The 27,794-nt window shown below is 39.3% G+C and overlaps 1 protein-coding gene across 4 annotated transcripts in view; it reads right to left on the reverse strand.

The window, feature by feature from the left end:
* Window positions 1-27,794, reverse strand: part of col14a1a (collagen, type XIV, alpha 1a) — a 167,416-nt gene that overhangs the window by 21,674 nt on the left and 117,948 nt on the right. For all 4 annotated transcript variants that reach the window (XM_028471081.1, XM_028471079.1, XM_028471080.1 and 1 more), the window contains 7 exons: window positions 26,653-26,811; window positions 22,229-22,306; window positions 20,750-20,836; window positions 17,082-17,135; window positions 13,750-13,845; window positions 13,198-13,251; window positions 2,610-2,663 (listed from right to left, as the gene is read on the reverse strand). In XM_028471081.1, the coding sequence (XP_028326882.1) occupies window positions 2,610-2,663; window positions 13,198-13,251; window positions 13,750-13,845; window positions 17,082-17,135; window positions 20,750-20,836; window positions 22,229-22,306; window positions 26,653-26,811 (582 nt within the window). The remainder of the gene's footprint in view (window positions 1-2,609; window positions 2,664-13,197; window positions 13,252-13,749; window positions 13,846-17,081; window positions 17,136-20,749; window positions 20,837-22,228; window positions 22,307-26,652; window positions 26,812-27,794) is intronic.

Raw genomic sequence — 27,794 nt, forward strand, 5'->3', positions numbered from 1 at the left:
CTAACTCTAAAAGTGAAAGTCTGACCTGATGGTGGCGCTGCAGGAAAGGTAATATCATCACCACAACCAATAGGGTTCATACTCCTGTGGTCATTAATGTTTTCAGCAAATTTGAGAAGATTTGGATGAAAACTATTCAAGATAAATTAATTCTAATCTAAAACTTTAGCCCGATGGTGGTGCCAGACAACAGGTCATGATTTCATTATCAAAGGGTTATTTACAGTATGTATTCAATAAACGTGGTCAACAATTTTCTGAAAATAATTTTCTGTAGGCAAATGTCCTTTGGGTCAGATTGACCCCAAGGGTAAAATGTGTCAGTAATATTTGAGGATAATAGGAAGGTAAAAAAAATGAGTTGTACCGCTAATTAATATATTCTACGATTGTATATTTTCTTTTTGATAACCTATACTGAACTTTCAACTTCCAAAATTTGTTACATTATTTTACTTATTTCAAAATGTTCCTAAACCACATTATCTATGGCCAATTTTGAGCCAATTTTTGACTCCTGCATCTATTTTTGGCCTGGTTAAGGCGCACAAGCGGAGCCGCAGCCAGGGTCGTGGGCTTTTTGGGTCAGCCAAAGGAACCATGACCCGGCGGTTGGGGAGGCCGGGGTGTAGACAGTTTAGGTTTTTTAAACTGTGTGCCCTGAGGAGCCGAGAGCAAAAGGAGACAGGACTGGCGGCTTCCTGGGAAGGCAAAGGCAGAGGGCCTTGTCATCTTTCTTCTTAGCCTCGCAGCACCTCTCCATAAAGGCTAGCGCGGAGCCGGAGATCCCTTCCGGGACGACAGGCATGTCCAGGATGTTGCCATCAGAAAGCCTCGGATCGCACAGAGCTGAACCCGAAGGCACAGGTCGGTGACCACCGACATCTCCTCCCAGCAGGTCGGTCTGGAGTCAACCCAAAGTCATCACACAGCTCCGCCTGGTATGCCATGAGCAGTGATAAGACATTCAGGGCTCTTGCCGTGAGCAGCAAAGCCTTGTTGGCACGCTCCGAGAAGGTTGACTGCAGGCGGTCGGACTTCCCAGGCAGGCTTGGTTTCCGGTGAGAAACAACAGGAGCCCGGGGGAGCAGGTGTGAAGCAACCAGCGGCTCTACCGGAGACCAGCCCAGGCCCTCCATGTCCTCGCAGTCCAGGGAAGAAGTGCCCGGTACCGCACCCCTGTCCTTCTAGGAGCGTGCCATCTCATCCAACAGCTCTGGGAAGATGGGGACCAGCTGTTTCGCCATACATCTGGTTGGGGGGAGTCACTTCCCCTCATACCGAGACCTGGTCACCTCAGCCATGACGGAGGGCCCCGGGATGGACAGACGGGCGGCGGCGCGCCTACAATAACTATCATGTCCGAGCTGGGGAGAAGAGAAGCTGGGATGCTTCCCTCCACTCCTTCCGTGGAGGCGGCAGAGGGGGTGGGCTTTACAGCCCGAGCTGGGGTAACAAAGATGTCGTCCTTCTCTTCGTCCTACGAGATGAGGAATTTAAAGGTCACAACATCATCTTACCCACAGTCCAAATCCAGAATGTCCTCTCCGGGTGGAGGGACAAAGGCAATGTTGGACTGGGATCCCCAGCTGGGCCCTGCACAGGTGCTCGTCACGATGGATTTGGCGTTGAGAGGGGAAGGGAAGTGTCCCTCCTCCGCCAGGCTGACCTGGCGAGCCAGCTGCCTGCGGAGGCTCTTCATGGTGAAGGCGGCGCAGTGGTGGCAGGACCCGGGAGCGTCCAGGGCCCACTGGGCATGTTCTGCTTCAAAGTTCTTCAGAGATCTAATTTGTACTTGCATTTCTGGAAACAAGACCCCGACGTGTCGTGCATGATCGTACAGTTTGAACAGTCAGATCGTGTCGGTGTCGATCCGTACAGTGTGAGAACATGAATCGTGAGCTGCGCATATTCGGACTCTGTAATTGAGTAGCACATTGTGAGCTGGAGCCGAGTACAACAATTGAAAAAATTGCACAGTATATCTCAGCCTTAATTTGATGCCAAAATCATTGTAAATAATTTACAACTAAAACATGCTAATCTTGTAAAGCGGTGATTCTCAATCCTCTGTGTGTTGTGTATCTATTTTCATTTTTGTCATATCATGAGCACTGCTTCCTTTGTTTAATACATTGTTTGGATGACAGCGGATCTCAAACTCTTTCTCCTGCATGTGAAGCAGATGTGACTGCTTAAAGCTGTTTCAACACCTTCTGCAGTTTGGATTACACTTTCGCTGTGCCTTCAATGAATTTGCCACAGTTCATTATGGTTAAACCCATGCTGTTGGGCAGATGCAGGTTTGCAAGAAACACAGTTGATTGAATTAGAAAATCTAGAAAATCCTGTAAATAATTTGAACTATATTCCCCTTCCACAGTGACCCTGGAGCTATAGGTGGTGTACAACTAGCACAGGAAGGAATCTGTTGTAGGATTAACACATTATAGCAGTCACAGGAGACAGTTTCCATCAGTCCTGCAGCCAATTTAGAGACTATAATGAAATAAATATACTTTTTAAATGTCAAAAGAGACCACAACAATCTGAGCTGGTACATAGTCTTTAATTTACAAACACACAACGAACAAAAACAAATGTCTTACCCTTGTTCCTGGTGGTCCCTCTCTACCAGGTGAGCCAGGACTTCCAGAAATACCCTGAAAAAAACAAACACTGTGGTCAATGAAAGGAACATCAAAATATCAGAATGACTCATCCATACATCCATTTTTACACTATGGCATCTCCAGCTCGTTGCTGTGTCATAACTCCCAGTGCCAGTGATCTGTGAGTTGTAGAGACAAACCACCATCACAGCAATCAATGGAAACTGGAATATGCAACATAACTTTTCTCTTCAATTGATCTATTCCTATTAAAATTCAACCAAATATTTGGATTGATTTGTCTTACTGAAAAACACTTTGATGGCAGAGTAGATAAGTTTGATTAATGAGAACAGGCACCATCTGACCCTCAAGTCGCAGTCCATATACCAGGAGGCAACCCTGCATCTTCCATCTATTGCCTCATTTCCCTCTTCATCCTCCTCTCTGCAGGTCAATGCACACAGCTCATTTCCACAGTACAGTCATAGATGAAAAGTTAGGATGATTTATTACTGCACTTCAAGCATTAGAGAAGGGCTCATAAAACAGGACACTTACCCCGGCTAAAGGTTTTACAAATTACACGACAGGGTCGCTCAGGACAGGCCTCATATGATTAATGATTATGCACAGCTCAGATGTTAGCTAATGTGAGTTCTCCATAGGCATCCATCATTTTTCACAGTCACAAATATCCAAAGACATAATTTCTTACTGTTACATAGTTAAACATCAACATCAAGTAATAAGATTAAGGGGCGAAAAATCAAGAACAAAGAATCAAAGAACTGAATGTGAATCAGTAAAAAGGCATGGAAATCAAGCTTCAAATAGAAGAAAAGTATTTTTACTGTGTCATGAATGGTTCTTTTTATGTAGTTCATATGATAGGCTTAAAGCTAACCAAGTCATAGTGAAAGTTTTATAATGTAACAAGACCGCAAACCTCCACCAAGCACCAAATATCCTTTTTGCTGGAAATTGGCAGTTATTCAGATCAGCGATCCTGGTCATTGTACCATGATCATTCACATTATAAAGACTTGCAATGGAATGTCTATTCTCATTAATAACGTTAGAAATGTATGGGCAGTCTATTTTTTCGAAAATTTGCAATGGAATGTGAAATCCGATCCAGTTAAAACTTGGTGGGGGTAAGTTGAGAACAAACTCAACATAACTAAGTTGAATTTCACAAAGATCTGTAATTTACAAACCGAGATAATGCAGTTTTGAATTTTCACCAATGATCAGTATGTTGATCGCGATCCCCTCCCAAATTTAATGGAATCTTCCATGGCTTCAGTTCTATCTAAATTTGGTCAAAATCTGTTAATTAACTTTGACGTAATCCTGCTAAAAGACAAACAAATAAAGACATGCTGTGAGTATTATAACCTCCGGCAGAGGAAATACCATTCACTTATGTGCAATTTCATAATTTCTTGCGATAATCTTCCTAAACATGAGGCAAAGAGAAACCGAGCAAAAAGGTCAAAGTAATAAATAGTGTAAGTGTGGATGCACGCTGATTTATTACATTCAGCACTAAGATCTCAGCATGCATATTACAAATCAGATGAAAGCAATTACGAACGGACTTTTACATTGAGACTGCCACTCCATCACAGGTACGGCTGACCCATGATGCATTCGTGCATACCCGCCTAGAGTGAGAGCGCACCATGAGGGGATGGGCATGCAAACGCACCTTCTTACTATTCAATCCAGGCACAGTTTTACTATCAAACTAAAACAGAGCTAGCAGAGACTCTGATCACAAGGTTACAATGAATTTACTTCAACAAGTAATGCAGAGAAACAGAGAAAGAGATAGAGAGATAAGCATAATAGCTTTAGCTAGAAAATTATCTGTGATTCCACCTGTAATACAACTGAGCCCTGGAAAGTAGAATATAATATAGAGCTTCTCAAAACTCTCAGACTGTTCTATTAAAGCTGAAATCCGGAGTTTCTGAGAGATCTATAATTATGTATGATTCTTTTGAAATGCGAAAAAATGCCTAACTAGTCTTTTACTATGGTCTACTGCCGGTGGTTATTCATATACGTCAATACATATAAGTACCGCCTTCGTCCTATAGACCCCTATACAAATAGAAAATCACGCTGTGATTGCCCAGCCAATTGGCTTCGACTTCCTGTAGTGAAGAATGTCAATCAAACTGTGAATGGACACAGGTATCACTCTGAGCAGCGTATCATCACGGAGGAGCACCTCCGAAACTCCAAAGCTTCTTCTAAAAAACTAAAGAAAGGTTCGGGTACAAAGCTTGCGGATAAACGTCTTTGTGACCGCAACAGAATTTATCTTATATTTGGCAAGATTTCTCATGAACAGGTGATAAACATGTTTTATTTAAACTACCATAAGTGTTTTATTAGTGAAAAACAATACTACTCGTGTGTTGGTGCGTTAAACATTGTTGTTATGATTCACAATGCGTGTGCACAAAAGTAGAAGCGTGGCTTCTGGTAGATTGGCAGAGGCAGACGGAGGAAGTGGAGCTGTTTAGGAAAGGACATCAAGACGTTCGATTTTAAAATTTCTATCTCTCTTTTTTTTATCCTCCAGATATCAGCTTTAACTGGTCAATATCATCAATCCTTCTTTTAAAAAACAAAATAATGGAACCCAGCAAGCCAAAACCCACAATACCCTTCTCCCACAGATACAATTAAATATCTAGAACTACTGTAAATATACCATCAAACTTAAATTAACTAATTAAATTTAACTTTGATCCATGCTGGATAAAATCACAGATCTGCGGAGATGGAATAATTTCCCCTCTCACTCCTTGGCCAAATAGCTTCAGTAAAAATGAAAATCTGTCCTGATCTGTTTGGATCTAATGAATCCAGATTCCTTACAACCTCCAGAGCTGGTGACATTCATATTTTTTTTTTCAAAAAATAGAAAAACTTCATTTACAAGGCCCTCTTAAATACTAACTATTCACTTACCAGCCACTAAGTGGAAGGCTGAACTTTGAATTACTACCAATACTGACTTCTGGACCCAAATTTATTGTATAAAAAAACCCCACAAAACTTCAGCTAAATCAGTATACAAGGTCCTTCACAAAACTCACATCACTCGACAGAAAATGCATTAAATGGGATTCTCCCCAACAGACAGCTGTTCTCAATGCATCCAGGCAACAGCTGATTACTATTTACATACATTATGGCTTTGTCCTCCAGTGCAGCAATTTTGGTCTCTAATTACTGAGAAACTTTCCTCCATTTTGGACTGCAGGATTCCTCCATCTCCAAATCTGTGCTTGATAGGAGACCTGATGATGATTGATCTTCAGGATAACCAGTCACAGTCCATCCTTGCAGCACTCTTAAAAGCAATCAAGTAGCATCAACCAGTGGCTGAATCCCCTCATAGAATTCAGCGACTAGAGGGGGGGGCACTTCATGTTTACCATCATTATAGCTAAACCGGGTGTTGCGTCACCCTCTTTAATCTCTCCACATTTATAACCAGACTGGTTCAATAGATCACACCCAAACACAATATGCACAACAGTAGCATTACATTACACTTTCAGTTTCAGGACAACCAAAGTAGCTTAATGTCAATCACTCATTCTAATATTGTTTTATTGCAAGAATAAAACATGCATAGCTGTCACAAAATGATTGCACTCCATGTAGTATTGACCTTTGACAGACGAGGTGAGAAAAGAAAAGAGGAAAGTAGAATATTCCTTCCCCGGAGCAACACACAGCCATTCATATCTCTTCCTCTGACAAAACACATTATTACTCAGTAACATAGAGCAGCACAGGGCTCTGCTGCCAGATTTTATTAATAGGATGATGCAGACAGGAAGTGTGCTATCGGGCTGTCCTGAGAAGTGATGCAGCTCTCTGTGAGATCCAACAGAGATGAGTTGTTCCCTCCTCATAGGAGGAACTGCATTTTTTTTTGGCCACTCTTAAAAAACTGAGCATGATTTACTGATCCCAGATTTCCATGCCTCACCAACATTTTAACAATAAAAACAATATAAATATACCTCAGAAAACTAGTGACTACAGCAGCTAAATGTGCAAGGCAGTGTGCACTACTCCATACCCAAATACATTTGATTTCAGCAGAAAAATTAAATTATTAAACTATTATTAAATATGCAATATTGATTAAAACTAATCCATTGACCAACCTAATTCTTCAAGTATACAGATTTTACACATTCCCTCCTGTATCTTTAAGATAGCTTTTATCATTGTAAGCTGTCGCTGGATGTTTACAGAATCTTTAATGGCTGCATCACAATATACTGTAGTGACAATACTGAGGCCGAATCCTCACTCATCCAATCACCTGAATAGATCATTTCATTAGTTCCAAAACTCTCATACTAAATCAGTTTACACATCACATTTTTAACATAATTTGAATACCTTCTACATGGATACATGTTGTATACAGTCACTGCTTCTATCAAACGAGACCAGATTAAATATTTGCTAAGAAAAGAGTAACAACTGTAAACAAGATCACTCAGAGAGTGCAAACCTCAGCCAAGCACAAATTATCCTCTTTGACAGATATTGGCAGTTATCTAGATCAGTGATTCTTATTATGGCATGGTAGAAATTTCTATCCCCAACAATAAAGTAGGTCCAAATGTATGGGCACCCCCATTTTGCTTTGAAAAATCGCAATGAAATGCACAATCTGAATCTGATATATATGAAACACAATGGAGTAATTTAAGAACCAACCAGACATAAGTGAGTCAAACTTCATTAAGATAAGAACTGAGATATGAATTCCTGAAAGTTCATCAATGATGATAGGATTTTTTTAAATTGTTTAACTTGATCCAGAATCAGTATATTGATCACCGATAGATCAGCGATAAAAAGCCTGGAATAAAAACGGAATCACAAATAATACATTAAAAAAAAAAGAAGAAGTGGTGTCAGTTTATCGCCATCATTGCACTGGAGAGAAGTCTGTTTAAAACAAACAAGTCAAGAAGAGAACCTACAGAAGTGTGATAAAGACTTGTTCCTGTGGATTAATTGCTAGTAAAGAGGGAGAGATTTCAGCTACTGCAGGAGCGGGCTTTAATCTCACCATATGTCCACCCACCTTCACGAGCAGAAGACTCATTAAGCACAATAATTAACAGCCACGATGCAGAGCTCTGAAAGTATGAAGCCAAATCTGGACCACAGCAACCATAACTGTTTAAACAGCATGCTGTCAGGAGCCAACATATCCAGACATCACTCTCAGTCATGGTCTTTAGTAGGGATTGATTTACCACAATGATTCAACTAAATTAATACACAACAAGCACTTCAAAGTTCTTTAATCATTCACTGTGTACAAGCAGAAAGTGAATCTATTCAAGTGGACGGATTACTGATTAAACTGTCCCTAAAATGATTTTATCTAGCAGTATAAAGTTATTAAAATGATTTGTTCAGTCCTTCCTGCGGAGCACCAATAAATAGATTCAGTTTTACATTTGACTGGTTCACTGCATAATAATGGAGATGCTGGTAATGATTATTCACATCTCAATATATTGGAGTCTTGTGGGTCGGTTTCATGTGCAAAAGTGTGGGTAAGCAACAAAACACTCAAGACACACTCAGACTTGAGGCTGCCTGACATTTATGCCTCCCATCCGTGCTCCTGTTCTGCCCACTTTACGCACTTTCACTGTGACCTTTACGTCAACCTTGATTAGAGAGGTTTCGAAGACAGACGAAAAATGATAGAGCATTTCTGTGGAGTCGAGGACTAGCACGCACGCACGCACGCACACACACACACACACACACACACACACACACACACACAAGTTGTAATTATAATTGTTATCGTATTTGCAAAATTCTTTTGCCGTTGTAATCTTAATTGAATTGTAATTGAGTTAAGATAATTAGGGGGCCAAGCCCAGGGGCATGTAAGCATATGTGGTTCCTAGGACCAGCGATGCTTGGAACCCTATTGTAATTGTTCCGATTATTATTATTGTTAGGGGGCCAAGCCCGCGGGGCCTGGGGACAGCATATGTAAGCACACGGTGCTGGGAAACCTAATGCAATCGCTTGGAATTTTATTATTAGTGGGCCAAGGCCGCGGGGCCTGGGGACCTAGGACCAGCGGTGCTAGGAACCCTATTGTAATCATTCCGATCATTATAGTTACCTTTTATTTTTCTCTCGGTAAAAGTGGTGCTGCAAGCTAAACCGTGCAAGGGAAGGCGGTGCCCTTTGCAGGGGTGGTTCAAACTCCTCAGCTGACCTTGGACGCAAAAACTCACATATGACTGCCAGCAGGTGGCGCTATAACCAAGGTCACGTTTTGGCCTATAACTCCCACACCGTATGTCGCACATTCAAAAACTTCATATCCACAGATTTCCATGAATAGCATTGAATCCGCTGGGCTAGGCCACACCCATGTTCCCCTGGAATTTTCTTGGTGCAAAATCGTGAAAACTGGAAAACCTACTTTTTCAAACTCCTCCTTGGGATTTTTTTGTCCAATCAGCGTAAAACTTGGCACGTCCTCAGTTGGACCTGAACTAAAGCTGTGTAAAGAATTTTGTTCGGTCAAAATATGCGGATTTAATTAGCCTGTAAATTTTGAGACGGTTACTGCAAATGTGCGCGAGGGGCAGCTTATTTAAAAATGCGAAGGGGGCTCTACAGAGCCAGTTTTGAAAAAGTAATAATGTAGCTGGTTATGATTTACAGTCTGCATTAACAGGACTGAATCACAACATAACCTAAACGCTAGAGCAGACATGGCTCGTCAGTAAATGGTTGCATTTACTGGTTCAATAAACAGGAAGAGATTCAAATTCTGATGTAGCTGGTTATAATTTACAGTCGGCATAAACAGGACTGAATCATAACATAACCACTAGAGCGGACATGGGCTCGTCTATAAACGGTCACATTTACAGACCTTGGAGCCGCTGTTCGCTTATTAATAAACAGAAAGAGATTTGTCACTTTTACAATAAGTGTTGACTAGGCCACTGGGAATGAAACCCAAGGCCAAGGCAGGCTGACTTGATAATACTGTATCATGTTTTTCTGCAGTCAGTGCCTTCTCCTCGCCCCTCTCTGTTTCAGGTGTCGTAAAGTTGGAGAAGGCAATTCCCTATCTGTGGTTCACTGCTCAACTAGTCTGGGACACTCTAATGATCTATCTCTCTATCCTGTTCTGTTCGTCCTTCTGTCCACAAACCCCCAACCAGTCAAGGCAGATGGCTGCTCTGCTCTGTCAAAGTATCTACAGATACAGACATGACTTCAACAAAACTGCACTATAACAGGAGTTGGAGCAAACAATTAATAATAATAAATAATGAAAAAGTGACTCTTCTATAACTGGACCCTCCACCCTGTACATTTCAATGAAAGAGATTTTCTCTGAAAAAAAAGTTCCTTTATTGTCATAGGTTCCTTTGATGTGACAAGATCCTTTAAAGCAGCCATTCATCTTCACACCAATAACCAAGAAAAAGAACAAGTTCATTACCTCAACAAAGACAGACCCACCATGATTCACGTGCTGCAACCATGAAAGGAAATAATAAAACTAACTTTTTGTCGGTCTCGGTTCTTTCTTTGACTCAATTCACTGTAGAAACAAGTCTCGTATCGCTCCGCAAAAAGTTGAAACATGGCGGTGTTTACTGGAAAAGGCAGTGACATGGGCTGAGGTTTGGAGTGGACCAAACACAGCCCTTGTTAAGGGCTGTGAACGGAATGTTTCAATTTGAGTAGTTAGACATTTTTGCAAGTGACCAAACCTGTTATGTATGTTAACGGTACCAAAACATCAAATTTCAAAAATATTTTTGTAATTACTTTTTCAATATTGACTCTCTAGTGCCCCCCTTGAACTTTTTAAAATAGCAGTCCCGAGCGCACATTTGCACTTGACATCCCAAAATGTACTGACTCATAGACTATATTAACAATGTTCTAAAACCCACAGGAAGTCTGCAATTTAATCAAACATAATTTTTAATCAGATTTAATAGACTCACATTTTAGTTTCTAGCTTTAAGAGGAATAATCCAAGAGGTCTGAAACTTGTGCACATCACTAAAGGGCCGATGAGAGGTCAATAGGTTTTGGAAGTATTTCCATATCTCACACAGTGTAGGCGCGGCAAGCCTTCAACTCTGGTCTAGATTGCCATTTTAACCCCTGGCATGTGACTGTGGGTGTATGAGCTATGTATGAGCTAAATTTGAATAATATACGCTACTAGGGGGCACTGCAAATATGGGAATTATATATCTCTTTAATGGCAAAACCGATTTTTACCAATTTTGGTGGGTATGACCTTGGGTCACTCCTGAAGCCATATCTTAAAGTTAATCGCGATTGATCAAAGTGGGCGTGGCTTATTACAACATAAAAAACAATCATTTATTTCAGCTCAACTACAGGTATTAGGTTGAGAGCTTTGAAACTTACAGGGAATATATAGGAGAGCACACAGACCACCCGTACCAAAAAAGTGTGCCACTAGGTGGTGCTATAAGTGCAAACATATTGTGGCCTGTAACTTTCACATTTTAAACCACATCTTCATAAACTTTATAGCCACGTATTCCCGAGATAGAGTCGCATCTTCTGACATAAGCCACACCCACTCCCATGGCATATTGCTCTTTGCAAGTCACTCCACATCAAAAACTCCTTCTTGGGGTTTTGTCCAATCAGCATGAAACTTGTCATGTAGAGTTTTCAGTTGGACCTAAACTTGAGTAACGAACTTTGTTCGGTCAAAATATGTGCAAATAATTAACGATTCAAGTTTTCTAGCTAGCTATAACAAAGCAAATTGTTGCATATCTCGGGCAAAATAAATGCTAACACCACCAAATCTGAGATCCTTGGTTGGGATCTGACTGTGGAGGTATGAGCCAAATTTGAATAATTTAGGCCAGTAGGTGGCACTGCAAATATGGGAAATGTAAATCTCCTAAATGGCAAGACCAATTATTACCAAATTTGAAAACCTCATATCCACAGATTCCCTGAATAGCACTGAATCACTTGGACTGGGCCACGCCCATTTCCGGCTATAATTGTGGTAGCTCAAAATCGTGTAAACTGTAAAACCTACATTTTCGAACTCCACCTTGGGATTTGTCTAATCAGCGTGACCTAATCTAAAGTTGCACAGCCGTTTTTTACCAAATTTGGTGAGTATGACCTTGGGCCGTATCTCAAAGTTAATTGCTCTTCTATATGTACAGGGTATTTATAGAAGAGCATACAGACCACCCATCGCAAAAAGTGTGACACAAGGTGGTGCAATAATGGGTGCAAACGCATTTTGGCCTGTAACTTTCACATTTTAAATCACATCTTCATAAACTTCATATCCACCTGTTCACTGCAAATGGCACGTTGGCCTGTATCCTGACGCTCACCCCAAGCAAATTCATCATTGTCCATAGCAGTGTTGACCTCCTTTTACATATGTAAAACTGTTTTGTAAAAAGCTTTTCCAAGACTTTTGAGAATTTTGAAAGAATTGAGATTGGTCTATAATTTTCCATGAGATGCTGATCCCCATTTTTAAATATAGGAATGACCTTTGCTATCTTCATATCATCTGGGAAAGTTCCATGTTGGAATGATTGATTACAAATGTGAGCCAATGGCTTAGCAATAAAATTAATAACTTCTGTAATAATCACCATATCAATTTGATGTATATCTGTTGATGTTTTACTTTTAAAGGCTCTTACTGTTTGAACTACATCCACTTCTGTTATCCCACTCAAAAACATTGATTTCACATATGGATGTGGTGAACTATTTACAATCATACTTTGAATATTCATAAACACTGGAAAGTGATCTGTGATATCACTGAGTAGTCGTCCACCTGTGGTTATGTCATGACTATTAGTAAAAATATCATCAATAAGGGTAGCACATTCATGTGTTATCCTAGTGGTTTATCAATTATTGGTTGCAGCCCATACGTAAACATTTCATTAATGAAGTCATTAGTTGGTTTATGGGTTATACATTTTCACAAATCAATATTGAAATCTCCACACACAAACATATCCTCCCTAAAATAAAGTGTTTCTTACCCTTTATTAGGGGGGGGCTGGTGATGGTCACAATTATGCAATAAAATAAATTCATTTATTTAACTGCAATAACAAAACATGCAATGCTGTCTTAAAAAGATTGCACTTCTTGTAGTGTTGACCATTGACAGCAAGTGCAGACAAAGAAAAAAAATAAAATAAATAAACAAGTGGTTAATAGATAATGAATAAACTGTTAGTTAATGAGTTATAAATTGCTTGTTGAATATTTTCCAACAGTTTGGTAAAAATGTACATACTGTGTCGTATAGATCGATGTAATTGACCCCCACCCTGGTGGCACCCTCAGCATGTCAAGTTCATTGGAAAACAAGAGCAACTTTAGGTCTGACAATGTGAGCTCTGGATTCACAGCTGCCTTCCCCATTCCTCATTTCAGCTCTACATCTACATACTACATACGTTTGGGCTCTTACCATTGGCCCAACAGGACCGATCTCCCCTCTCTCTCCTTTCTCCCCTGCAGCGCCCTGTAAAACAAACAGCATTACTGTATCTCTGCTGCACATGGTGCTCCAACTGATGGCTGCAGAAAAGAAGAGCCAACATCAGTTATATGAAGGTCATCACCAGTTCCAAGATCAGCTTCAGTGTGCTTTGGAAAGGATCCGATAAATGTCTGGAAGTCTATTTGAGGTAAATGTCAGCATTTGTCTGTTTACATTGGAAAGAGCTGGACTCAATAATCCTTAAAGACCTTCCACATGTGCACAATGTTACAGTGACATAGCATCAATAGCAAACTGTGACTTTTTGGGCTAAAAAATTCATTTAAAAGTATTCACAAGCTTTGGGCCATTTTCCTGAATTAAAAATCATACAGGAAAGTTAGTAAAAACAATCTAATTTAAAGTTTAGACTATCTGTAGCGTTACTGTCAGGACTATTTACAAAGTCCAGTAATGATTTTAGAGATATGACTTTGTCCTTCATTTCAATATGACAATGAACAAGCTTTTCTATTTCACCTGGGGTCCCTGAATGGAGAGCCCGCTGGGTCCTTGAGGACCAGGTGGTCCTGGTGGTCCGATGGGGCCACTTTCTCCTACGGCCCCATGAGGTCCCTGTGAAAACAACACACTATATAGCCATACCCACAATGCAGTACGCCACTCAAATTTTTAGATTTTATGGAAGAAAAAAAAGAAACAAATAGAAACATCAACAGAGGAAACTCAATGACATAAAGGAAACAATTTTCAAAAAATTAAAGGTTAAAGAGATTTAATCTAGCAGGTCTTAAAAACTCCTAATTAAAATACATATGGGAAATTATTATTTTGGCAAATATTGTGGAGTTTCATTAACTGTGTATTTGGAGGGGCTGACATATTTCCAACTGAATTAGTTGGTCATTTAAACAATGATTAATGTTTTCTCTGTCATTTTTACTTTCTACTGCGGGCCAATTTGGATGCTCTAAAGGGCCGGATTTGGCCCCCGGGCCTTGAGTTTGACATGTGCTTTTGGTACGAGGCCAAAGGGAGGAACGGCCTCATACCAAAAGGAATGTCACTATTATTTTTCCTACTTTGTATTATTATACTTCTGTCCTTTATGTTTGATACAAGAACAAACTATTATAATACATCATATTTCTACATTATTGAGGTTTTTGCTCTGTGACACTCAAATGCGATTTTACTCAGTCGGACAAAAGACATTTTATTGCCTTTATAATGCAATTAATTTGCAACAGATTGGTGTCCATGTTTTTAATTAAATACAACTCTGTGTGATTAGGTAGCACAAAAAGGCTGAAATGTGATACAAAAATCTCAGTGGTGATTTCATGTTTAAAGCCAAGACCAATCCACTCTGTTCTAGAAAATACATTTTGTAAATGTGTTAGACTTCTTACTAGAATAATTACTGCAGACATTCTCTCCAATATTAAGATCACAAAATCTCTTAAAGAGACCTACAGGGAAGTCGCCTTCCTCTATTATTATTATTCATTATTGTAATGGAACTTGAGGCAAACATGTCTGACTTATTTAGCGACCTTACAACATAACAATCAGATGCTTCAGGTTTCAGGTTGTTGAAACCTCCCTGCTTGAGCAAATCTGGAATCTACCGTAATTTTGTCAAAATAATTTGACTTTGCAAGCGAAGCAGCCTAATACACTAAATAATAAACAATAAGGGAATCACTAGAGGGGTGAAACTGATTTCTGAGGATATCTAAAAACCTTTTCTGGAACACACTTGTTTGAATAGAAGAACACGAGGACTTGGTGGGAAAAGTTTGCTTGTTTAAATATAAGGAAACTGACCTTTGTTGTACAAGTAAGTCAAAACAAAACCCTTGTCATCCTAAAAGAGCACATGCTGAGCACAAGTTATTCCCTTAAATTAACCTCAGTAAGTAAATAATTACAAAAAACTGCATGAACGAAGTGCAAATTAACATCCTGGTTAATTGTCTTAATGTTTGAAGACGGTACACTTCTGCTGGTTTGAGACGTGCTTGTTCAAACAGGGTTTGATAGATTGCCTGCAGCATTGTTTGGCCTGTCCTCTGCCTGCTTTGTGATTGTGTGTACCGCTGAAAAACTCAGCACAGCGAGAAGAAGAGAGAGGACGAGATGCTAAATTAGAACCAAGAAATAGTTTGCCAACCATGGGAACTCAAAGCAGGAGCCTTTTGTTTAACAAAGGAGTACAATGTGCATATGTAGACCTATAGGACAAATACTAAAATTTCATGTAAAAAGTGCACCGACTACCATAATATTTACTTTCTTCATTTAACATTTTCTCTTAAAGTTCAAAAAGTTGGCTTTAAAGGAAACAATAGGAATGCATAAACTTCTTGTCCATGCATTTACCCTGTGACAGCTCATTTGTTTCATGTGTATGAGGAGATCGGGCCATACCAGTCAGAAGTGGGAAATTCCTGCAAACCAGTGGCTGATTTCTTAGCATTTCTAGCTTGTTGGTTCAACAGCTGCAGTAGCCAAGGTAATCTTTGCTGTGGCAGTGTTTATTGTTTCACCGTTCAACCTCACAGTTACAGCGTTCGCGTCTTCCTTATCCATCCAATCAAATAACAAAAGGCCATGAGTAAGACACAGATGACTGGGGAAGGATTAAAAACAGACCTAAAACCTAAACGTGTCATGACTCTGTGAATTAGAAATAAGCTATCAATGATCTATCCTGCACATGACCTTAGAAGTTGAATCCATTATACAACGAATAATACCTAAATATCTTGTAAGGTTATTTTACTGATTAATAAACCGATCAGTGTTTACTCTGATGTGCAATGCTCCAAAGGGATTAGGCTGGATATGGTTCATGGAGCAGTGTGTCACATATATTGCAGTAATCCAGTTATTCAAATAGGCTCTGATGAAGCTGATGACTCACAAAATGATCACTGCAACGGAGGGTGATTCAGCAGACATTAATTTAAATACTGTAGAGTGCAAATATATAGTAAAGAAGACAAAAAAAAACACCTCACATCTAAATGATCATGCATGCAAGGATAATGGCTCATTAAATAGCTTTTGCCTTATAGTAACTCTGAGCAAAATGTGCTAAATTCTCAGTTCTGGGTGGACTGCCCTTCCCACTACCCACTGTCACTCAGCTCAGTCAGTGGACCAGCTTTGGTGGACAGCACCGGTGTATAAAATGGTTGATCAGATTGAATAAAGAACATTAGGGTCAACACTTTGATTTCCAAAATCTGCGTCACAGTACACGTGTGTGTGTGTGTTGATACACATCCAAACTCTTCAGACCATGTACCATGAAGAGTGAGCCATGGCTAAAACCTCAGCACAATCAACCAATCATAAATCATAAAACATCACACTTAACTTCCATCTGCACAATATGTGAAACCGTGAAAAGATAATCACTGTTTTGTATGTTGGATAAGAGATATGAGCAGCCAAGTTTGAAATGTGTGTAAAATGAGAACTCCAAGTACGTATATCTTGGGCGCGGTGCGACGCTCCTTTCTACCTTCTGTAGAGCTCAGTTTGAATGAAATCTGCCAAGTAAAACCACAAAGCTCGGCTGGATGAATGGTTTGAATTGAGGTCCAATCCAAAACATATTGATTTTCTAAAGGTCTTGATTGAATTTATTCATCCATATACACGCAGAAATTCTGCTGGCACCCTTGGCTTCTTTTGCCACACACACAAAACTGTAGCCTGTTGAAATCCACTTCAAATGTATAATGGTTATTAAGTTCTGGACTCATTCTCCACCCTATGTCATATAAAAGACATAGGGTGAAAAGAAGGTGAAAATTTTTTCTCATTTTTTAACAAACCGTCACTCCTGGCTCTCCTCTGTCTCCTCTGGCTCCTCTTACACCAGGACCACCCTGTAGGAAAGGAGCAGAATTAGGAAAAACAGCACCACATGAGTGCACTTTGTGTGACTATGAAAAGCATGAAAAGTATCATTGTATGCCTAAATATTAATATCCATTAGAAGCCACACATCTTATTTAAACATTATGAAAATTATGAACAAAAGGTTATTGAGGGTCAGTGTTGTAAACTCCCATTTGACTTGACTTGCATGTCTAAATCATCATGAATGCTAAAGGAGTCATGAAGTCCATCTACCAGAGGACAAGATGCACACACGTGGATCAATAGCCTATCAGTGATGCATCGTCTTCCTCTGTTTGCATAAAAGGATCTGCTGAGGAAACAAGTGAACAAAGATAAAAAAAAAAAAAAAAAGTTTCGATATTGATTCTGGATCAGTTTAAAAAATCTCATTGGCAAAATTAATAACTGACTGATCTTTATGAAATTTGACTCAGTTCGTCCACTCAATTACCATACATCTGAATCTGATTACAATAGAATAGAACTTTATTTGTCATTGTAACAAGTGCAACAAAATTGCAAAAGCCCTCCTGTCAGTGCAAACAACAATAATTTTAAATACAACTAATATAAAATTGTGTATTCCATTGCATTTTCTCCAAAAAATGGGGTGCCTATACATTTGGACCTAATGTATTGTTATTAATGGAGATAGACATTTCTTCCAAGCCTTTAAAGTGTGAATGATCAGGATCACTGACCCAGATAACTGCCAATATCTGACAATGAGGATATTTGGTTTGTGGTCTGAGTGCATGTTTTATTAGGGGGTTATTTTGTTGTACACAATTAAATGAGACAATAGCAGTAACTGCAAGAAAGATTTACAGGCTTTTATAAATAGACAAACTGAATCTAAGCCCATAACTAAGGTTAGGGTTGGTTACATTTAAAAAAAAAAAGCATATTTGTATTTCATGTAAACACAGTTAAGCATATTAATCATTCTAAACCTTTCGCTGTTGTTTTAAAAACGTATTTGTCACCGCTGAAATTACTTTTCAACAAGAACAACAACAACAATTACGAGACATTTAAATGAAAAGAAGAAACTTTTCAATTAGGATATATCTATGCCATGCATTTGCAACAACTGAAATTTAAATTAATGTTTAATCAGAGGCAGCAACGCTGCTTTCCAGCAATAGATTGATTTGATCCCAGTCCCAACTCAATTCATCACATGCTCTTTCTGAGGGAAACAGGTTTTGAATGCTACATGTTAGGTTCATTTCAGTGTCTCGGACAATGTGTGTGCATCTCGTCTCAATTACTGGGGGACAGAGAAGTTAACATTATCATTCACTCTCACAGCTGTATATACAGATTTCAATTACAACTATAATTACAGGCTTCCTCAGTTTTGCAGAGCTGAAGAACTAAAGAATCATTTACCTCCTAGAAGGGGTAAAAAAAAACATCGTGAGGTTACATCTTTTACTTCACGTCCAGTTGCTGTAAGTAAACTACTATCATTAACACTAATGCTCTACACAGTAAGATTAAGCTGGAGTCTGGATTGGGCCATTTCTCTGACCTAATAACACATTGTTCTGTCCAAGTTCTGTACCTCCCTTCCTAAAACCATGTAAACACACAAGCAGCAATGACCTTCCATAACAACCTTTCCTTTACGCCTTTACGCTGCTGCTAAAATGTGATTTAGGAGGATCATTCGGTGCTCGAGTGATGGACATGAATTGACTGACAGACACACACACAGAGACATAAAAAGAGAATAAAAAGAGAGAAAGAGCCATAAACATCAAAATGAAGTGCAGCTATGGGAGCAAAAATACAGAAAAGGGGAAGGAAAACAATGAAAACGCTACAGCAGGATAATTTGCTTTGATATATTGATTTCCAGGTCCGGGAGTGGAAATAAAATCAACAGAGACAGAGAGAGGGAAGCAAAAGATAAAACAATGGCATTTATATTACAAGGTTTCCTGTTTTGTAAGATTGAATTTTGCAAAAACAAACAAAATAAAATCCTGCGAGGGCTGAGAAAAAACTGATCACATTAAATATACTTATTACGAACATTAAATGGATATACAAATGCAAAAGCAATTGGTGAAGACATTTCAGGAAAAAAAAAAAGTTCAAACTAACATGAGATGGCTGTGTAGCAGTAAAAAAAAAAACCTTTCAGACAAAAGCAAAAATAGAAAAGGAATGACAATTGGCTGTGATGAATGGGAACATCCCATAATTACTTTCTGTTGATCTACAGCCTTTAAAGCCTCACAGGAGCTAAAAGTGCAGACAGGCACAGAAAAGTGGAGAAAGGTGAGAAAATGAAAGATGTAGAGACAGGGGACTAACACAGGACAACATCAGTGAAAAAGTGCCGGTACTTGCTCTTCTCTCACATTACATTTCATATTTGAACTTTTTTTCTGTGAGAGGTAAACAGCTTAACATGCACAGCCTTACTCTGAGGAACACGGGGAACAAGGAGCACCTTTATTTCTTTATCTATTCATTATTTGTCTTTTAGTACTTAAGTACTCACATTACTGTAATTGAGTTGCTTTTTTGGGTACTTGGATTTTTTTGGTGTATTTTAGGTATCTGGCCATACCAGCCTGCCATTGCCCGATCTCGTTAGATATCGGAAGCTAAACAGGTCTGGGCCTGGTTAGTAGTTGGATGGGAAACCACAGAATTCCAGGTGCCACAGTGGGGGAAAGTCGCTCCAGTGGTATCTGTCATTGTGTCCTTGGGCAAGGCACTTCACCCACATTGCCCAGTATGAATGTAGTGTGTGAGTGAGTGTTGGTGGTGGTCGGAGGGGCCGATGGCGCACTATGGCAGCCTCGCTTCCGTGAGTCTGCCCCAGGGCAGCTGTGGCTACAGTAGTAGCTTACCACCACTAAGTGTGGAGTGAAATAATAATGCCTTAATTCTGTAAAGCGCTATGAGTATCTATGATAAAAGCACTATATAAAATACAATGCATTATTATTATTTATTTTACTTATACTGAAGTCTGTTTTAAAAGAAGTCATTTGTTAGATTTCTACACTCATCCATTACTGAGTGAATTATTATTTTTTGTTTTAAAATGATCAATGGACAATGTAAAACTATAAAAAAAATTCAATGACCAGACAACAATCAAATGCATCACATTACAGCTGACCAATCAGATTAAAGGTAATGCACCGTGCTAAAACAGACACAAAGCTCTAACATCTGTTTTAGAGTTTATAAATGTAGCTAAAAAAAAATTGTACATTATGACAAACCTTTTGTTTTGTACAGATGCCTTTATGGAAAATAATGTAGGTTCCAATTGTGGTAGATTTGGTCTCTTTATACATGAGATGTTTACTGTATGCAAGGGAACCGTGGCAAGATTTATTACCAAAAAATAAACATGGGAGGGTGAAAGAAACTAGTAACTTTTATTTTGAGTACTATTTAATTGAGCTACTTTTGAGTTGTACTTTGAGTATTTTATGTATGACTTACTTGAACTTGTAATTGAGCACAATTTTCAATCAAGTAACAGTACTTCTACTTGAGTAGGATACATAAAATCAGTACTCTTTACACCTCTGCTGAAAATTTCATATATAAGAGATCTTACAGGAGGTCCAGAGGGTCCCGGGGGTCCTTTGCTTTCCTGGGAGCAGGTACAGGCATGAGGCATGGGGGGGCACTGCTCCTCCACTCGCTGCAAACACACACAGAGAGCAGAAACAATTCAGAAAGCCGCTCCCACATAGGTTTCAATTCAGATAAAAACGTGAGGCGAATCCCTTAAAGGGGACATATCATGCTAAATCCACTTTTTTAGCCCTTAAATGCATTTTGTTGTATATTTAGAGTGTTTAGAAGTACAGAAAAGTTCAAATTAGTCTCTTCAGGTGCTCCGTTGATATCTTTATATTCTGTTTTGGTCATATTTTTCAATCTGTTTTGATTTTTCGATTCTCTATTACGTTTTTTGAACAATAATGTCACAATATTTGCAGCGGAACTGCTAAATTAGGACATCGACTCCAGGCCCAACACTTTGAGCAATTCGCCATTTTTATTTCTCGCTTTTATTTTGTAGTCCAAGCTCAAGGATGCCGAAGTTACGAGAGGATAAGTCAAAATGTTGGGTTGTTGGATGTAGTAACCCACACGCTTCACTACACCGTCTCCCAGCATCAGAACCTTTTCAAAGTGCCTGGTTGAGTTTTATTTTTCACGGAAATGTACCCACATCTGTGGGTAAGGTCATTTTTGTGTGCGTGAAGATAGGTAAGGTTGGATGGACAAGTCTTCCGTTGTTGACATTGTGTAAATAACGTGTAAATAAACATTTTCTGCGCCGCGAGACAATCGTATCTCTTCTATCAAACTACAAAAAAGGCCGAACAGGGTGGAGTTGAACCTCTACAACCTGGAGAGGGGGCGGGGTATGAAGTGTCTCATTTGCATTTAAAGAGACCACACCAAAACGAGTTGCTCTCAGAAGCACATCAGAAAAGGGGTAGAAAAGGGGCCTGTGGAGCTATAATAATGAGGAATTCAGACCCAAGCATTGCAGTTCCGCTTTATATAAACCACAACTGTATGATTTATATGTAAAAAGGAAGGATTTAAAAGCATGATATGTCTCCTTTAAAATGTAGATACAGCTCGATTTTTGACAGGAGCCTGATTACGATGGGAAAACATGCACTGCTTTGGCAAGCTTGTAGAATTACATCTATGACACAACGGAACCTGTTGGGAGTAGGTGGAAGGCACCATCTGCCCCCACCCTAATCACCAGCACTGGGAGCTCATAGGCAAACTAAGCCCAAATGATGACTGCACTATAGCTGTCTACAGCTCCTCAGTGATGGAAATGCAGAGGAAGAATGTCACATGCAACCGTGTATGACTAATTGAAATATAACTAATTCACAACATTGATGCCAAAGAATTTTATACTATTCTAATACACACACACACACACACACACACACACACACACACACACACACACACACACACACACACACACACACACACACACACACACACACACACACACACACACACACAGCGTACAGACGTGTGTGTTTCTTACCAAGGCAGGCAGCTCACAGCACTTATCTCTGCTGGCCCAGGATGTACTGCAGATGATATCAAACATCTGTAGTTGGAACTGAAACACACACACATACACATTAAGGTTAAAAATGCCAACATAGCACATGTAAAATTTCAGGAGGGAAAGAGTCTCGCCTCATTAGGTTTCTGTGTTTTTAAGAAAAGCTTCAGATGGTTGGTTGCATTAAACGTGTTGGAAGATAGAAGCATACTGTACGACTGATAGCTTTAATAAACAAACGAATGTTCTCCAGGCTCAGTAAGTTTTACATCGTATGCCTGGCTGTAAATTTATTTCTGAAGTTTAATATTTAGTATCTTTCAAATGTGTTCTGTTTATTTTTAGAGGCCAGCTATGATGTAACCAGTTATTGAGCTATGCTCATAGGTCCATTAAAGAGTAACTAAAGAATAACTAAATCCATGCTTTCTGCTGACTTAACACTAAGGGGGAAATTCAAAAAATGCCTCCATTATGAGCGTTTACTCCTGATGAACCCTCTGATTAGGGCAGAATCTGCTCTTTATAGAAGCACAAAGTCAAAAACATTACCAAAGCAGAACAGAGTTTTACATTGGAGCCGTCAATCAATGCTCACTGAGGGCTGTGATAGAAGGAAACCCTCCTCCCAGTTTAAATAAGGGGGCGGGGCCAACAGCGACAGTTAGTGACACACGATGGTCAAAATTACGCTATATAATCTGTCTCAAATAATAATAATTTTGCCATCAGTGTTTTTTTTTATGTTTTATATAAGGAAACAATGTTCAGATTTTAGAGTTGTCACTAAAGCAAAAAAAAAAAAAATAGCTTTAAAGTCACTGACAGGGTTTTTTTTACAAAAAGGCTGTTTTCTCAGCTTTTTGCTATGAAACTGAAGATTTGTGTAAAACTTGCTCTATTCAATGGTTTATTACAAAAGAACGGAACGAGCCAGAAACAAATGGTCTTTTTTCAATCTTTCAGAATCTGGTGTCAGATTTCAGATAGTCATAGTAGAAAATATTCTGTGAGTCTTTAAAATCAGTCAAAATGCTCAAAAACGGCTGGCACTGAGGGGGTAGAAAATCTGAAAATGGCTGGCACTGAATGAGTTAATACCCAAACACATATGTATTCAGCAGAAAAAAGTGGATTTGGGCTTTAGTTACTCTTTAAAGGTGCAGTCCGTGACTCTCAGATCCCTTTCTCCCCCTCTGTCTCTTGCCCTGCCTCCAAACTTTCCAAAGTCCCTCCCTAAGAGGAGCTAACAAGCTAACGTTAGCCTGACAGCAACATCACATTAATATAACATGCTCTGTTAAAAGCATATTACTACAGCGCTTCTCTCTCTCTATGTGCACACATCTCTGTAGCAGCAGCAACAACACAGTGTCACTTACAGCAGCTCACACGGAGGCTGCTGCGTGCACACAAACAACACATGCACTACAGAGTTCAAGTGTAACAATTACAAATCAAACATAATGTAAATCAAGCAGGAGAAATTACCTTTCAAACCTTCTACTCCTCCAGACCATACACTGTAAAAAAGACGGCGCTACAGCCCCGGGAAAGGGGCGGGGACTGTGAGCAACAGCTGTTAGACAGCCCATCAAACACAATCCTGGCTCTGATCGGTTCTTTTTGCTCGGTCACAGTGGATTCTGGCAATCTGCCAATGGCTGCAGGAGCAGCAGGAGGGACTCAATGAGCCTGTTTTTTTCACACAAACTACTAGTTTCATGTAAAGCAGTCCTTACATAGTGACAGCTTTAGCAAATATGACAAAAAGTCACTTTTATAAGAGTTGCAGACTGCACCTTTAAGGACCTCTAGTCTTGTTTAAGTATACGTGCAGAAGAGAAAACCAAACCGCCTCACTAGGTGGCACTATATCTTTCACAAAGCAGTGTGTATTGACATTGTTCCTGGTGACCTGAAGAAAAAGATAAACGGGGATCAAAAAACAAAAATTCCAGTGTTTTTCTGCCGTCCACGTATTTTAAGGTTGCTCAGCTCCTTTAACTGTAGGAGCATTAAATTGGTTTCCTTGTTTGTCCAACTCATCTTTGCTTCTTCCCTGCCATCAATCGAGCTACGAGTTGTCCAATTCCAGCAGAGCTAACCAGTTTACACGCATTTATAAACCCATTTAGTATCAGGCTAAACTATTGATTTCATTTTCTCAAACTGCGTTTAAATGTGCTGAATACCTCACACAAACATTGAACAAGGTCTCAGCCCAAACATAATGCACATCACTTTATTTTTACAAAAATCATTATGAAGCCACTACATTGTATTTTACTGTATGGATACTGATGAGTTTACATCTTTGTACCAACGTGAACGGCCCTGCAGTGAAATGAAGGCATGGATTATCTGACCTTGTCTTAATTGTAAACTGTATATCAATGACAAGTGAAAACACTTTTGCCAATATCAGCTACAGGCATTTAGAACATTGGAGAATAAAAAAAAGTCTCCATTTTCGTTGCTGATCTGCATCACAATGGTTTGGTCTCACAAACAGCTGAATTGAGTTAAACTTTCAGTAAAAACAGAGTTGGTGAATGACTTCTTTGCAAAAGTTCAACCAAAACAACAGACATGTGGGACTCATCACAACACAGGAACTAGCAGAGCTTGAAGCCATGGTCTCTGCACTGTGAGCCAGCAATATAATCTAATGTAGCACCAAGAAGCCCCCAAACCTCATACTCCTCTTTTTATAGTTCATCATTTTCTTTCCCTTCATAGTTTTTAACCTTTAGTGGGTTAAATACTAACCTGTACGTCATATGATCTAAATGCTTTTTCAGTTATAGCTCTCCCAGATACATTGCATTAGTGACAGTGTACTACACAAAGAAACATGGTGATTATACACCTAATATATCAAAATTAGACATCTGAGCCCCTTTTGAATAATTAATTAAGAAGAAATCTAATTTAAATGTTATTACACTAAAGTGAAAATTACCAATCTCAGCAGGAAATTAGTATTCCTGCTGTTACAATAGGCCTTTATGAAGATGTATGGCCCCATTATGATGTAAAGACACATTGTTTCCATCTACTGAAGAAGCCATGACTACTGAACTGAAAAAAAGAAAACATTCTTCCTTTTGCTTGTTATTTTAAATGAAAAGAGGATTGAGCTATAAGTGGGAATTACAGAGCATCAGACCACCACATAATGTATCTTTGTAAAACTGTGTTTGTTTTTTACATCATTGAAATATGTTGTGGCAATTTACCACCATCGGAGGAATATCCCACAGCAACTGGAGAATCCACTGTTCTAGCCTACGCTAATTTTGTTTTGTATGTAGAGGTTTATTCCCATTGGGTATCGTGCCTCATCTTCTGCCTACATTAACCAATAAGATTTTTTTTTTTGAGTGCCTATGCAGTTTAATGATTGTTTTTAATAAATACACACAAAGTACTTTGCCTATTCCCAAGTGCATTAAATCAAGTGAATTGACATAAAGTACCACACTAATGGTTACAGGTATTTAAAGTGTCCATTTAGCAGGCCATTATGACACACGCACGTGCTCGTACACACACTTAAAGGATATCTACTTACAGTAAGTGCTACTTTATGCTACTTCTTGGTTAGGGTCTGAGGAGCTTGGGTTAGTTGGGGGACACTAATAAACAACAGATATTTGGCAAACACCACTTGCACTAAGCAGCTTCTGGATTAGGACAGCATTTAAAACATGTTTTGCTCACAAAGCTATTGGAAAATCATTCAACTCCCCCTCGGGCAAACACAGATTTCCTTTGTGAAATCTGGAGAACCAACATGTCCAGTGGAGAAAGCAGCATCACTTCTGATTGCTGGCAAGATCACAAAAGATGTGACATCATGATGCGGTTCTCCAGCCATCATGGCAGATCTTCATAACAGGGAGGACCATTCCCTTAATGGATGGATTACCAGCTGCACATGAGCTGAAGTGGCTCAGATTCATGTTTCTGGCTGAACAGGAGGATGAAAAAGGCTGCTAATAACCTGACATGCAAAGAAGGGAGTGTGGTGTATGGCAACATCAACCTTTCTACAACCATCACAATTGATCAAGCACTGAGGCAGTGGTTCTACCACAGAAGGTCAAATAACATAGGTGCTGATCATATAATTATAATATCATGAAAAAGTTGATTTATTTCAGTAATTCTGTGTGTAATAAATGGATATAATGAACAAGTTTCACTTTTTGAATTGAATTACTGAAATAAATCAACTTTCTCATGATATTCCAATTATATGACCAGCACCTGTATAGTAGCAGTTTGGTAAATTACCAAAGTGATCCATCCCTGTTACTATTATAGTGTCCTAAAACAAACTGATATAAATCAGTGTTGGTTAGTACAGTGCATGCAAACATGATTATACTGACGGGAGCTGAACCGTCTCTTCTGCCTCTGGATCGAACCATTCGTCCAAGGATCTCTGCTCCATCAGTGGTGACGTTCCCAGCCGCGCTGATTGTTTTTTCTCCAACAACTGAACAGTCTAAAACCACCTTCACTGACGTCTTGCTGATGGTTACATGGAGCTACAGGATGGGAGGAAAAAAAAGGGAGCGTTACACTTGTTTCAGCAACACTGTCCATACAGAAAAAAAACAGCTTGCAAGTGTGTATTTGTCAGTGTGTGTGTGTGTGTGCCATGCATACACTCACAAACGCACACAAACGGTGTGTAATACAATGTTTGAGATAGTTCATATACAAGTGTCAGAGCTCATTTTCTCAGCTGATGTCTGAAATGTCGCTTTATGACTTTCTGCTCTCATCCATTCTTCACACTTTACTGGGCCCTCTGTGTGTGTGCGTGCGTGCGTGCGTGTGTGTTTTTTTCTGACAGGCTGCAGGCATTTTCAGACATTTAATGGTTTCAACTCAGGTTAACACTGCCTGTCAGATAGTGGATACAGGGCACTGCACGGTCTGAGGTTTATAATTACGTGTTTCTCTGCGTGCTTGTGTGGCAAAAAGTATCAACATCACCCACTACTACAGCAGGAAATACATGTAGAAAGACATTAAATCAATGATTGAAATATTTATTTACTGTTGTAATTAAAATGAAAATAACCCACAGTTAATGTAGCGTAATGGTCTGTCTCTGTGTTACAATGCTGTATAAAGAAGTCCTTCCCTGCCATTACAATTGCACTTGAGAATTCATATTCAAAATGTGCTGCAATGGACTTCATGCCCTATGGTGGGTGTAACCAGCATCTGTTGAAAGCTGAAGAAAGGTACCAGCAAACCACATACATGAATATTCAAAATGTATTTTTCACTACACATCATACAATACTGTAAAGTTCCCCCAAAGGGTTCAAAAGCACAAGTTGTTTCATTGTGGTCCAAGAGGACAGCTGTACTGCATCTAATGTTAAACACTGATTTTTTTTTTGTTTTGTTTTATTTGGTTTGTCTGCAGATCTTGATCATGACGCACTCATTAGATTCACATTTTTACTACGACATGCAGAATGATGACCCTGTATTGACCGTGTTTGATGTCTCT

This window comes from Gouania willdenowi, chromosome 16 (genome assembly GCF_900634775.1).
Source record: "Gouania willdenowi chromosome 16, fGouWil2.1, whole genome shotgun sequence".
NCBI lineage: Eukaryota > Metazoa > Chordata > Actinopteri > Blenniiformes > Gobiesocidae > Gouania > Gouania willdenowi.